This window comes from Petaurus breviceps, unplaced genomic scaffold, assembly GCF_028583685.1.
Source record: "Petaurus breviceps papuanus isolate PSGF00001 unplaced genomic scaffold, PetGlider_PUasm1.0 38, whole genome shotgun sequence".
Taxonomy (NCBI): domain Eukaryota; kingdom Metazoa; phylum Chordata; class Mammalia; order Diprotodontia; family Petauridae; genus Petaurus; species Petaurus breviceps.
The window spans coordinates 19,044,546-19,056,834 of NW_027186304.1; the positions used below are offsets into that span (position 1 = coordinate 19,044,546).

General features: G+C 41.3%; 1 protein-coding gene across 1 annotated transcript in view; it reads right to left on the minus strand.

The window, feature by feature from the left end:
* The window catches only part of CEP192 (centrosomal protein 192), a 170,615-nt gene that overhangs the window by 135,183 nt on the left and 23,143 nt on the right, over positions 1-12,289 (minus strand). The window contains exons 10-11 of the mRNA XM_069099474.1: positions 5,689-6,082; positions 3,790-3,960 (exon numbers count right to left, since the gene is read on the minus strand). Of these exons, the coding sequence (XP_068955575.1) occupies positions 3,790-3,960; positions 5,689-6,082 (565 nt within the window). The remainder of the gene's footprint in view (positions 1-3,789; positions 3,961-5,688; positions 6,083-12,289) is intronic.

The window sequence follows — 12,289 nt, forward strand, 5'->3', positions numbered from 1 at the left end:
ACCAGCTTGTCCACAACAATTAGAATTATTGCAAGAAATGATATAAGAATTTTAAAAATATATTAAAAAAAGATATGAGATACAGGAAGAACTGATTAAGAAAAGATCAACAGCTTCACAGAAAAGGTACAAAACCTTGCCCTAGTAACAAACTCCCTAAAAATTAGAATGGGTCAAAAATGGAAACGAATAACTTTAGAAGATGACAAGAATTCTTGACAAGTCACAAGTCTAGCAGAAATTATAAAGATGAAACAACAAAACCAGGAAAAATTAAAAAGGAATAATCAGACTATATTATATACACAGTTATATGCTAACAAAACAGACAACAATAAAAAAAGAGGAATATCTTCAAAAATAAATACAGGAGTGAAATAAAGAAGCTTACTCTCACTGGACCCCAAAATGCCCTATAAGACCATGTCTAAATAACCCAGCCTTCCCCCTCAGTCCCCCCCCCCACTCCCTCCAGCACCATAAGGAAATCTTCCCTTGTTGCAGAACAAATGCAGGCCTGATCCTGTAATTCTTTACATAAAAGACAGACACAGGAGTGCCTGGCCCAAGGACTCCCCCTCCCAAGGTCCATGCCTCTGACAACGCCTCAATATCCAGTACCAACAAAGTTATTTCTGCAAAACTCCCTACATTTTCCCATCCATAGATCACTGATGCCTACTCAAAACACCTGGATTCCTCAATTATCTAATTAGTCTTCCCAGCATTCCTTTTCCGTGCCCCTTTTCTATATAAGTTCTAGATTCACCCCTAATAGGTTGCAAGTTCTTGAAAGAAACTTTGCCACTACTATTGGCATTAAAATAAAATGTCTCTTGACAGAAAGACGGCTTGAGTGTGTAAATTCATTCCAGGCAAACTCTGCCTTCCTTGGCATTCTTGGGGTCCCAGCCCCCCAAACCTCTTCACTGTTATTTGATCAAGTTCTGGAAATGCTAGCAACATCAATAAGACAAGAAAGAAATTAAAGGAATAAAGAAGAGATAAAGCTATCCCTATCTGCTGATGACATTATGGTTTATTTAGAAAATCCTAGGGAATCAGCCAAGGAGTTGAGACAACTAATAGCCAACAAAGTTCTAGACAATAAAATAAATTCCCCCAAAATGATAATAGAGCTGTGTAATAATAACAAAACACAAGAAACAAAAATAGAAAAGGGAAATCTCATTACAAATAATTACGAAAAATCTGGAGATCAACCTACTAAAGCACGCAAAAGATGTGTATAGATTCATTTACAAAGTGCTCCTTAAAGAAATAAAGAACTCAAATAGCAGAAGAAATATTCAGTGCTCATGGCCAGGCCAGGACAATATAATAAAAATGACAACACTACCAAAGTTAATTTATACTTTTAATGATATGCCACTCAAAATTACGAAGGGGATACTTTATAAAACTTGATAAAATAACAAAATACATTTGGAAAAACAAAAGATCTAGAATATCAAAGGAAATGATGAAGAAAAGTCAGGATAAATGGGAATAGTACTTCCAGACCTCAAATTATATGATAAAGCATCAGTCATCAAAACCACTGGTTTTGGTTAAAAAATAGACCCCCAAAATGGAACAAACTAAACAAGGTAGGATCAGAAATAACAGAACTCAATAAGCTAATGTTTGATAAAGTGGAAAACAAATTACCTAAGAAAAAATTATTTATTTGCTTAAAAAACTGCTGGGAAAACTGGAAAACAAACTTAGACCAATACCTTATACTATATCCTAAAATACATTCTAAATGGACACTTGACCCAATATTAAAGATCATACTATAAAAAATAGGGGAAAAAGACCCACATGTCGAAAAATATTTATAGCAGCTCTTTTTGTGGTGGCAAAGAATTGGAAACTGAGGAGATATCAATCAGTTGGGGAATGACTGAACAAGTTGTGTTTTACGAATGTAATGGAAATATTACTGTGATAAAAGAAATGATGAGCAAGCAGACTTCAGAAAAACCTGCAAAGACTTATATGAACTGATACTGAGTGAAATGAGTAGAACCAAGAGAATGTTGTACACAGGAACAGACGCACTGTGCAATGATTAACTTTGATAGACTTACCTCTTCCAAAGGATCTAAGACAATTCCAAAGGACTGATGATGGAAAATGTCCACATGCAGAAAAAGAACTATGGAGTCTGAATGCAAATAAAAGCATATTATGGGCTCTCTTTCTCTTTTTTTTTGTTTGTTTCTTCTTTCTTGTGGTTTCTCCCATTGGTTCTAATTCTTCTTTACAATGTGACTAATATGAAAGTACATCTAATATGAATATATATGTAGAACCTATATCAAACTGTATGCCATCTTGGGGTGGGAGAAAGGGAGAAATGGGGAGAAAATCTGAAACTCAAAATCTTATTAAAGTGAATGTTGAAAACAAAAAATAAATTTTTTAAATGCTAAAAAATTAAAAGAGAAGCAGATCATATACCTTTCACAGCTATGAGAAGATACATTCTTAACCAAACAAGAGAGTCACAAAAGACTGAATGGATAACTTTGATTACATGAAAAATTGGTACAAAGACTTAACTGCTTAAAAAAAAAAAAAAAAAGACAATCATTAAAAAGTTTTGTGCTGGGCAGCTAGGTGGCGCAGTGAATAGAACACTGGCCCTGGAGTCAGGAGGACCTGAGTTCAAATTCTATCTCAGACACTTAACACTTACTAGCTGTGTGACCTTGGGCAAGTCACTTAGCCCCAACTGCCCTGCCCTCCCCGACAAAAAAAAGTTGTGTGTTCCCCACCTCTCTGGACCAGCTTAACTGTAAAATTAACATACATTTTCAAATCACGTTAAAGGGGGAAAGATAATACTGTCCGTAATTTCAGGATTCATTGATCAGCATCTCCTCAGTCACCAAGACTCAAAATCCTTGAAGTTTTCTTTGAATCTACCCTCTTTCTCACCTTCAGTTCTGTCGATTATAACTCCACAACATCTCTCATATTTCTCTCCTTCTCTCCACTCACATGGCCAGAATCCTAGATCAGGGCCATTACCTAAACAATTTCCTTAAATAAGCCTCCTGATTGGTTTTCTGCCTCCAGTTTCTTTCCTCTCAAATCCATCTTTTCTATACCACCAAAATAACTTGTGTTAGGGACAGACCATTTCATTCCCCTACTCAAAAACCATGAATAGCTCCCTAGTATCTCTAAGACAAAGTAGAGACTCCTTGGCCAGGCATAAGTTCTACTTAATTTGGTTCCTACTTATCCTTCTAGTCTTATTTCACATTACTCCCTTTAGCAAACTATATAATTCAACCAAACAGTACTAACTGTCCCCAATCTTGTTCTGCCCTCTTCATTTGAACAGCTTATCTCCCTATACCTGAACTATCCTGTTTTCTCAGTTCTAATTCTGGAATCATACCATTCCTATCAAGATCAATGAAGGTGACAGCTGCTTCATGAAGCCTTCCACAATCCACTTACTGGGGAAGAAGGAAAAAAAAAAAACCAGTGGCTTCCCTCCTCACATCTTTCTAGACAATACTGTTCTGAATTTCTCCTTGACCTCTACAATACATACATATCTATAGAGCTTCTAATTCTCACACATTCACTGTCCCAATCCAAATGAAATATGAATTGCTTGAAGGTATGCTATGTTTAATCTCTGAATTACCAGTACTTTGCACATAATAGCACTAAAATATTTGAGAAACTGAATAAAAGTATAATTTTCCAGTTATTCATTCATCAAAAATATACTGTATTTGTAAGGGAGAAGAAAAGTCTTACCTTTCATTATAGCAGTATCTATTTCTAGCAACTGTTGAAACAGCAACAGGTAGGCCAAGATTTGAAGAAATGCTGATATTTTCCAAAATTCCACTGTTGTTGCTGGTCAGTGAATTAGTTAAGGAGCTTGGAAATGACTCATCAGCTATGCGTCGAAAGTTTTCCATCACACTGTATAGAATTTTTAAAAATCAAGTTACAACATTCTTCCGATAATTAAATCACAAGTTTTAGGAAACAAAAATAGCATTTGCAATATTATCATGAAAGGGTTTTTATCTTCTCAAATATTCCCAAAATAATCTTGCATGAAAACGCAAACATTTTTTATGTTCACCAGCTATACCAAATCATTTTATATTTAACAAACCAAACCAATGGACTTAACTTTTTGCAGGGAATAAAGAATGACTACAATAATGAATTATTAGACCATGCCATCTTCACTTAAGAGTATTTGTTGTTGTTCAGTACTGTCCAACTTTTCTGGGGTTTTCTTGGCAAAGATATTGTAGTGATTTGTCATTTCCTTCTCCAGCTTATTTTAGAGATGAGGAAACTGAGGCAAACAGGGTGAAGTGACTTGCCCAGGGTCCCACAGCTATGTATCCGAAGCCATATTTGAACTCGGGTCTTCCTAACTCTAACAACAAATTATTGTTCTCTAGGATTAATTCTTACAGGACCTTATTTCCCTAAATAATCCTTAGTAGTTGGTTGATTTAAAAAAAAAAACTACCTGACAATGCTATTTTTATAAAATCTTACCAAATATGTACAGAATAATTGCTTCCTATCACTCCCTATGATCTCCTGAAAGTATTAACTTTAAATTTCAGATCTATATCATTTAAGCACTTAGTTACTTTGTTTCTTCAAGTTTGTCACAATTCAGCATAACCTGTATAAATAATTTTATGCACTCTTATCAAAACAGTAACACACTTTAAAGCTTGTAACAGAAAAATCAAGTTTCAGAAGCAAACTTTACAACAAATTATTTGAAATTTCGCAATTAAGCATGCGTTAAATTTATTAGCCATCGGAACCCACCTTAAATCCTGCCCACAAAACTGAGCCTTGGAGAAGTGGATTTTTTTAAAATGCCACCAGCAAGATGAACTCAAAATGCTAACAGCAAAAGGAAGTGTGCCGAGAAGGCCGCAGGCGTCAGCCCAATGACCGCCCAGTCCGGGACCTCATCCTTACACGGAAAGCCTGGGAAGGGAAGGCAGGCGCACATGTCTTATTCGCATCCGGGGCACTTAGCGGATGGCTTTGCACGGAGCAGGAACTCGACCTCGCACGCAGATTTATGTAATTACCAGGGTCAAAATGTCCAGCCTCCATAATCCATACAACCTCGAAACCACTCGGGCTCTGGCTGACACCACGTTCTCCCAGCGCCGGGCTGCGGCGCCGGCCCAGCCAGGGGCTCCCGCCACGTGACGGAAAGGAAATGAGAATGAAGCAGCAAGGACTCACGAGATCCCAAACGCTTTAAGATTTACCAAGCACCGTCCTCGAGAAGGGCGGGCCGTAGGATGAGAGACGGGCCCAGCGGCCGGCTCCCAAGAGCAGGAGCGGAAGCGGGGGCGGGGGCGGGGCGGGCACGGGGACGCCCGCGCTCCAGAAGCCCCGCCCCTCTCCATTGCCCACGGCCCTCACCAACGGAAGGCCCCAGGTCTGGCGGCGCCCGGCAGCCAGCTCTACGCGGAGCCTCAGAGGCCAGCCGCCAGACTGAAAGCCAGCGCCGGGCCGCCTCCTTCCCTTCCCTCCCCTGTCCCAGAGCTCCAAGGGCTCCTCGGCCAACTTAACCGCCCCTCGCTCCGAGGGCGGCGTCCCCCCGGCCCCCGCCCAAGAAGTAACGGCGAGCCCCGGAGGCGACGCTTCGCCTACCTCTTCTCTCCTCCAAGCAGGAGCACAGACGTGGAGCAAGGAGTGGAAGGAAAGCAAAGCAGGGTCCGGAGGAGGCCGAGCTCCTCGTCTCCCCCTCGAATTGTGCTCGGTAGCAGTGGGAAGATTGACCCAAGGCTTAGTGAGAGATGAAGGGGGGGAAAAAAAAAAAAAAAGCGGATCATTGCGCGCAGGCGCACTAGGCGTCTTCGCGATTCTACATCAGTATTCCGTGATACGAGGGCCCGCCCTTTCCGGCCAGGCAGTGCCGCGGAGCCCCCTGAAAAGGCTTCCAGTTGGCTGGCGCCGGGAGAGGGGCGGGGCAGTTGGTCGCCCGCGATGCCTGCTGATTGGGCGAGCCCAGCTGTGGTATTTGAAGTAAAGTAGAAGCGCGCCCCTAAAGGAGGAGTGGGAGGGTCTACTGATCTGCATCACCTGAGGAGGAATGTTGAGCGCAGTCCTCCCTCCCTGGGCGGGGACAGACTTCTGGTTGTATGCCGAGCGCATGCTCCTCCGGTCCGCGCCGCGGCGCAAAGAATCGGGAGCTCCTATAAGCCATGCACCCAAGCTGTAGTATTATTTTAATCTTAAATAATGCTTTTATTTTACCAAACAGCAAATCCGTTTTTGTTCTGACAAGAACCCTATGAAGCAGGCAGGACCAACGGCATCCCGTTTTCTCAAACGAGGAAGCTCAGGTGGAAAAGAATCCCGTCACCTGTCAGGCGAGTGAGCGATAAATAAATCATGATTAAAATTCCCCGAGTTTCCAGACCAGTATTTCCTCACTTAGACGACAAACCAGTGAAAGAGTTAATTAAAAACAATTCTCAACGACAGACCTGTCTGCGCTAGGCAATTCGCTCATTTATAACCGAAAGGAACCTTACCTTTCAGCAATTCGGCTTCCCAACCCTTCACCAGGGCAGTGTGTGAAGCTTCCAACCAAAAAGCATGTCTTGGGCGCCTATTGTGTGCCAGGCACTTGGCTAGGCGCTAGGGGCACCTGTAGACAGAAGTTAAAGCCCCTGCCCTGGAGGAGCTTACAATCCAAAGGAGGAGGAAACATTTACTTACAAAGGAATGTACGAAATAAGGCCAGAAGGAGCTTAGGGAGCACTAAAGGAAACTGGATGTCACGAAGGGGTGGAAAGAATGTGTGCCATACATGCAGAGGGGGGGGGGGGAGCCTGCAGCAAGTCGGCTTGTGCAAAGGCAGAGAGGCAAACAGGGCATACATGAGGGGAAATTTAAAAGGAAAAGTAATGTGGCTCCAAAGTGATGTATGTGAATGGGGGTACTGATAAGACCAGAAAAGTAGGTAGGAACCAGGTTGTAAAGATCTTTAAATGCCAGAGGGTTTCTATTAGATTCTAGAAGTAATAGTCTTGGATTTTAAGTAGGGGGTAACATGGTCCTACCAACATTTTAGAAAAACTATTTTAGCAGCTGTGTGTTAGTATGAGCAGCAATGGAAAAGGAGACACAGAGACCCAATTGGGCAATTGTAATTTCAGTCCAGATGGGAAGTATCTGAACCATGAATGGAGAAGAAAAAACCGGTTTGATGTAGTGAGGATAGAAGCTACAATATCTGGACATCTGATTGGAAATGTGGGATGAAGGAGAGCAAAGAATCAAGGATGACACTTAAGTTGCAAACATGGGTGAGAGAAGTGGCACCCTTTAACGAAAATGTCAGAAATTTTTCAGAGTGAAGTTTTAGGGAGAAGTAAGATCCGTTTGTGATAAGCAGATTTGGTTATGGTCATTCAGTTTGAAATGTACAATAAGGAAATTGTGGAGGCTAGATTGGGACAAAGAATACTTGGACCAGATATATAGACCTCATCTACATAGTAATAAAACACATGTGAGTTGATGAAGTCATCAAGTTAAAGACTGTAGAGAGGAAAAATAGACAAGAATAGAGGCTTGAGGTACACTAATAGGTGTGCATTATGGCTAAGCTAGCAAAGTAGAAATAGAAGGAATGATCAGACAGGATAGGCAAATCAAGAGAAGTGTTTTAAAAAAAAGTCGAGTATTCAGGAGCAGTTGGGAGGCCAAAAGTGTCAAATAGTGCAGAAATTCAGTCCAGAATAAGCATTATTGCTAACACTGAAAGCAGTTTCAGTTGGATGATGAAGGTGGAAATAACCTAGAGACAGTTAGATGGTTTTTTTCTAAGACTCTGGCTGAGAAAGGGAGGACATAGGAAGATAGTTTGAAGGGATTCATAGGGTCTAGCAATATTTAGCCATGTTTGTGGGCAGCAAGGAAAGAACCAGTAAATCAGAAGAGACTGAAGATTAGAAAGAAAAGTTATAATTGTGGGGAGAATCTGCAAGAGAAAACAAGAGAAAGGATGCATGTAGCAAAGTTGTTCCCATAGGCCTAGTGAGATGGGCAGTATATCTGTAATCAGAAGACCAACCTGAAATGGACATGACAGCAAAGCCAATTATAATTTGATAGGAGTGTTTATTAACCACGGTGACTGCCTCCCCAGTAGGGCAGACAGCATTGAGTCTTCTGAAAGGTATACTTTTATAGAGCTAGATGTTGCTAATCAACAAAATGTGGTTCCAAGGGGGTGTAATGTTGTTTCTAGTGAAGCCACCGTTGATTAACTAGCAAAGCCCTGGATACAAACATAAACAGAATTGTATCTGGGGCATGTTTCTAGCAACACAGGTGAAAAGTTCCTTCACTATTGTGGCCTATTAGGTGATTTCCAGGGACCCTGGTAGGGGCCCCTTCTGGCAGGTTTAGGGGGCTTTGGTGTATAATTTCTGGCGGGCACTTCACTCCCCCCTTTTTCTTGTTCCTAGTTGAAATTCAGACTCAACTGAGTCTAGGGGACTGTTCTCTTGCACTAGGGCTGTGGTACCCACTGTTGCCGATCCGGCCACACCAAGGCCAACTAGGATAGGGACTAAAATGGGGGTTGCCAACAAAAAGGTGTTCTTGCATACAAGCAATCAGAAGTTAAGCTTGGGTCTGAGAAACTTGGGGTCTACCAGAGTGCTGCCTGAGTCTGTAGGGGTAATGGTACTGGGTGAAACAGGGGGGCCATCCTGGGTTCTATCACCACCAGGAGGTGGGTTGAGGACTGAGTTGGGACAGGTGGGAGTAAGATCCCTTGGCACCAGAGTGCATTGAATAGTGAACAAGGCCCCAGGGTCCCTTCCTGTGACATAAAACCTGATTCCCCAAGGTGTCCCAGTTTTCCAATCCTGTTTAGTCCAATCCAAAACCCTGATGACAACTGGGTTACATGACTTAAGGGTATTACAACGAAATGAAATGTGGTGACCCAATCAGCAATGGTTACACAATCCCAATTGGCACAGTGATATTTCCCTGTCTCCCATACTCAGGGGACCCATCTTCAGGGCAGACATATGACTGGGTTGACTAAAGGCTGCTTTTCTGTCCACGTCTTCACAAGCAGCATCATCGGTCCCCACAGAATACATGCCTGTATAGGGAAACAACATGAATCTGGGGGACAGCGATCAAAGAAAAAGGGTGGGCTGGCCATGAGTCACATTTTTGAAATAGAGTCCCATCAATTGTCTTAGTAAGATTCCAAGAGTACAAGGTGGGAGCACAGGAGTTGGAACCGGCCCAAGGCAGGAGTGCCAGGAACAGGAGCGTCAGGACAGTCTCTTATCTTCAGTTGTAAGTCACTGGCTGGCTCTGTTACCCATAGGTCTGGTGGTTCCGGAGGAGCCTTCACCTTGATGTGTGAGGGGTGGATCCAGGCTTTTCTTCAGGCCACCTTAACAGCAGAGTGGTCTGGTACACTGCTCCAACTGCCTCCTGCATGTTTCGGAGAGCTTGGAGGGCCTTGAGAAGTAAATCATTAACAATTATACATAACAGCATTCGTCACCCAAAATACAATAGAAGGTGGGGTGCAGAACATAATTTCAAAAAGTATGAATTTTTACACATATGCATTCAGTTACAAATGTTAACACTTGCTTAAATAATGGATCGAAATAACAAGTTCTCTTCTGCTTTACAATTTGTTAAATCGATTTTTCAAGTGGAGGTTTTAGTGGGTCTCTTAAAATCACACTAGAGATTTTTAAAATTTCTTCTAAAAGTATTTTCCTTTAAAACAGTTTCAAAATTTATAAATGATCACTAAACTTTTATGAAGAAAGTTAGTTGAAAACTTTTAAAATGATCTTAAGCAGTTTGCATAACTTTCTGTATATGTTTTAATTCCAAATGAAAAATAATATTAGATTTTCCAATAAGCTAACATGAAAGAGCTCATATCTTTTTCTGATTACTTGCTCTGAGCACAGAGACCTGTTATTAGAAGGAAAAAGCAAGGACATGTGACATTCCAAATATGCCAGGAGAAACCTCCTTGGCTCTGTGTAAATTCAGGTACAGTCACAGATATCCAATCATGCAGCATCTGTTCCATCTCAAAGCTAGACTCAGAAATAGGTGGGAAACATTCCTTTTCAAAGGAACCTCATGGGTAAACTGAGCCAGGAGGGATCCCATCCCAGACAGAGGTTAAGATTGTCCCTTCAGCCTTTACCAAATATAGACTTCCACCTGTTGACAGCACATTCCTCTGAGTAGCTAGTGGCATGTTCTCTCAGACACTGATTTAATGTGGACAACTATACCCAAATTCAGACTAAAAATAAAATTTAGTTATGGTCCCAAGTGCTTTTTACCTTAAACAACAAGCTTTACCAATTACAGCTTAGAGCCAGTTATAATTCTTTCTTTTTTTTTTTTTTTAAGCAATCGGGGTTAAGTAACTTGCTCAAGGTTACATGGCCAGTTATTTCTGGGTGTGGTGCTGAGTATCTGAGCCCAGATTTTATCCAGGTCATCCCGACACTAGAGCCGGTGCTCTTACTCACTGTGCTACCTGGCCGCCCCAGTTATAATTATTTCTATTGTCATGGGGCTGCAATAAGTAATAAAGATGCATCAGATCTTAAAATGTAAGGAATTCCTTTTACTATCCTTCTAAAATATAAAAGTCAATTTATAGAAAATCTTTTTTAATCTTTGCAACTTCTTAGCATGTTGGGTTCATTTAAAAACTACATGTCCTTTCTCAGGCTGAATGGCCTTGCCTGGAGATAGTTTCTAAGGGATTTGACAATGGTACAACATAAGGAAAATTTATATGAATTGTAAGCAGGAGAGACTACTCAGAATGGGCAGAACTAGACAAGTTTTCATACAGTAATCAATTAATTTTAGGTTTTAACATTTAAACAGTAGCCCAAAATAGCTTAGTTAACAATCTTACAAGTTGTTTTTTTTTTTAATAGCAGATATACACATTACAAGTCAGGGTTAAAGTAACATTACTGGTCTTACACAATTTTTCTCCTCACTCAGGTTTTACAATATACAGTGTAGAAATACAACAATAATATAAACTGCAAGATGACATTAATTGCATTTCCAAATTACATATAAGAATGATTGATCTTACCAAGTGAAGCGGCTAGTTGACCTCTGACCTCATTTTCTCCTCTTTTTCTCATCTCCCCACTTTACTGATGAATTGAGACTCAGGGTTAAATGATTTATTCTAGGTCACACAACCAGTCAGTGCAGAGTTTGGAACACAGTGTTTCTCACTGACAAGCTTTTTCTCACTTTTCTGATTTTCTCTCTTTCATCTTTCTCTTAGCTGTACCTCTCTGGTTTTTCTCTTTTTGCTCTATATTCTGGGGTGTTTTCTCCCTGCTCCATTGTTTTCCAGGAATCCTTAGCAACCTTCTTTAATTCCTTGGCACTGGAACAAGCAAAGTGATTATTTGCAGCAAGGGAGAGAGATCTCTTAGATGGTACTGAAGTTGGGGCTTCATAGTACAGCTTCCCGTAGCAGACCCTGGTTATGGGGTGGTCGATTTGGGAGAAAAAGGGCAGTGCTCAACTGGGGAGTGCCAGGAGATTGTGGCCTGGAGCATTGAGGAAAGGGTTTGGGGAACATGAAGTAGAAACTTCAGGTTCTGCTTACTTAGAGGGGTGGGCTTCAGGGTACCTGGGGATCTAAGGCTGTTGCTAGTGGGAGCTAGGCCAAGTACCCTTTTACTAAACTATATGGGCTGTGGAAAGAATATAATTTTAGGCTGAATAGCTCGGATGTAACACAGACTTTAGTAGCTCAGATGTATCCCGGGCTTAGTATATGGGATAATGATTAACTTGTATTTGTACCTTTGTTTCACAAGCTCCTTTTCCCTTGTCTAACTGTTCCCATGCCATTCAGAAAAAATATTCTATTCCAGGGATTTAACCTTTCAGGTAAGCAGATGACAAGCCTGCGGGTAGCTCCGATGAAAACTTCTGTACCTTTCTGTAATGGGAATGCAGATTTGGAAGATCTTCCCTGCCCCTAGGCAAAAGTGCACCTGAAGCCTGGGGTGGGAGGCCTGTTTTTCAGTAGATACTTTTTGATTGGCCAGTGGGTCAATAAGGTTGTTACATTCTCTGAGCCAGGAGAAGGCTATATAAGCCCTGATGTGTAGCGTTGTTTTGGGGACTCACTTTGAGAAGTGTTCTGTGATTTGATATGGATTCTGTTGTCTGGAGCCGCCCC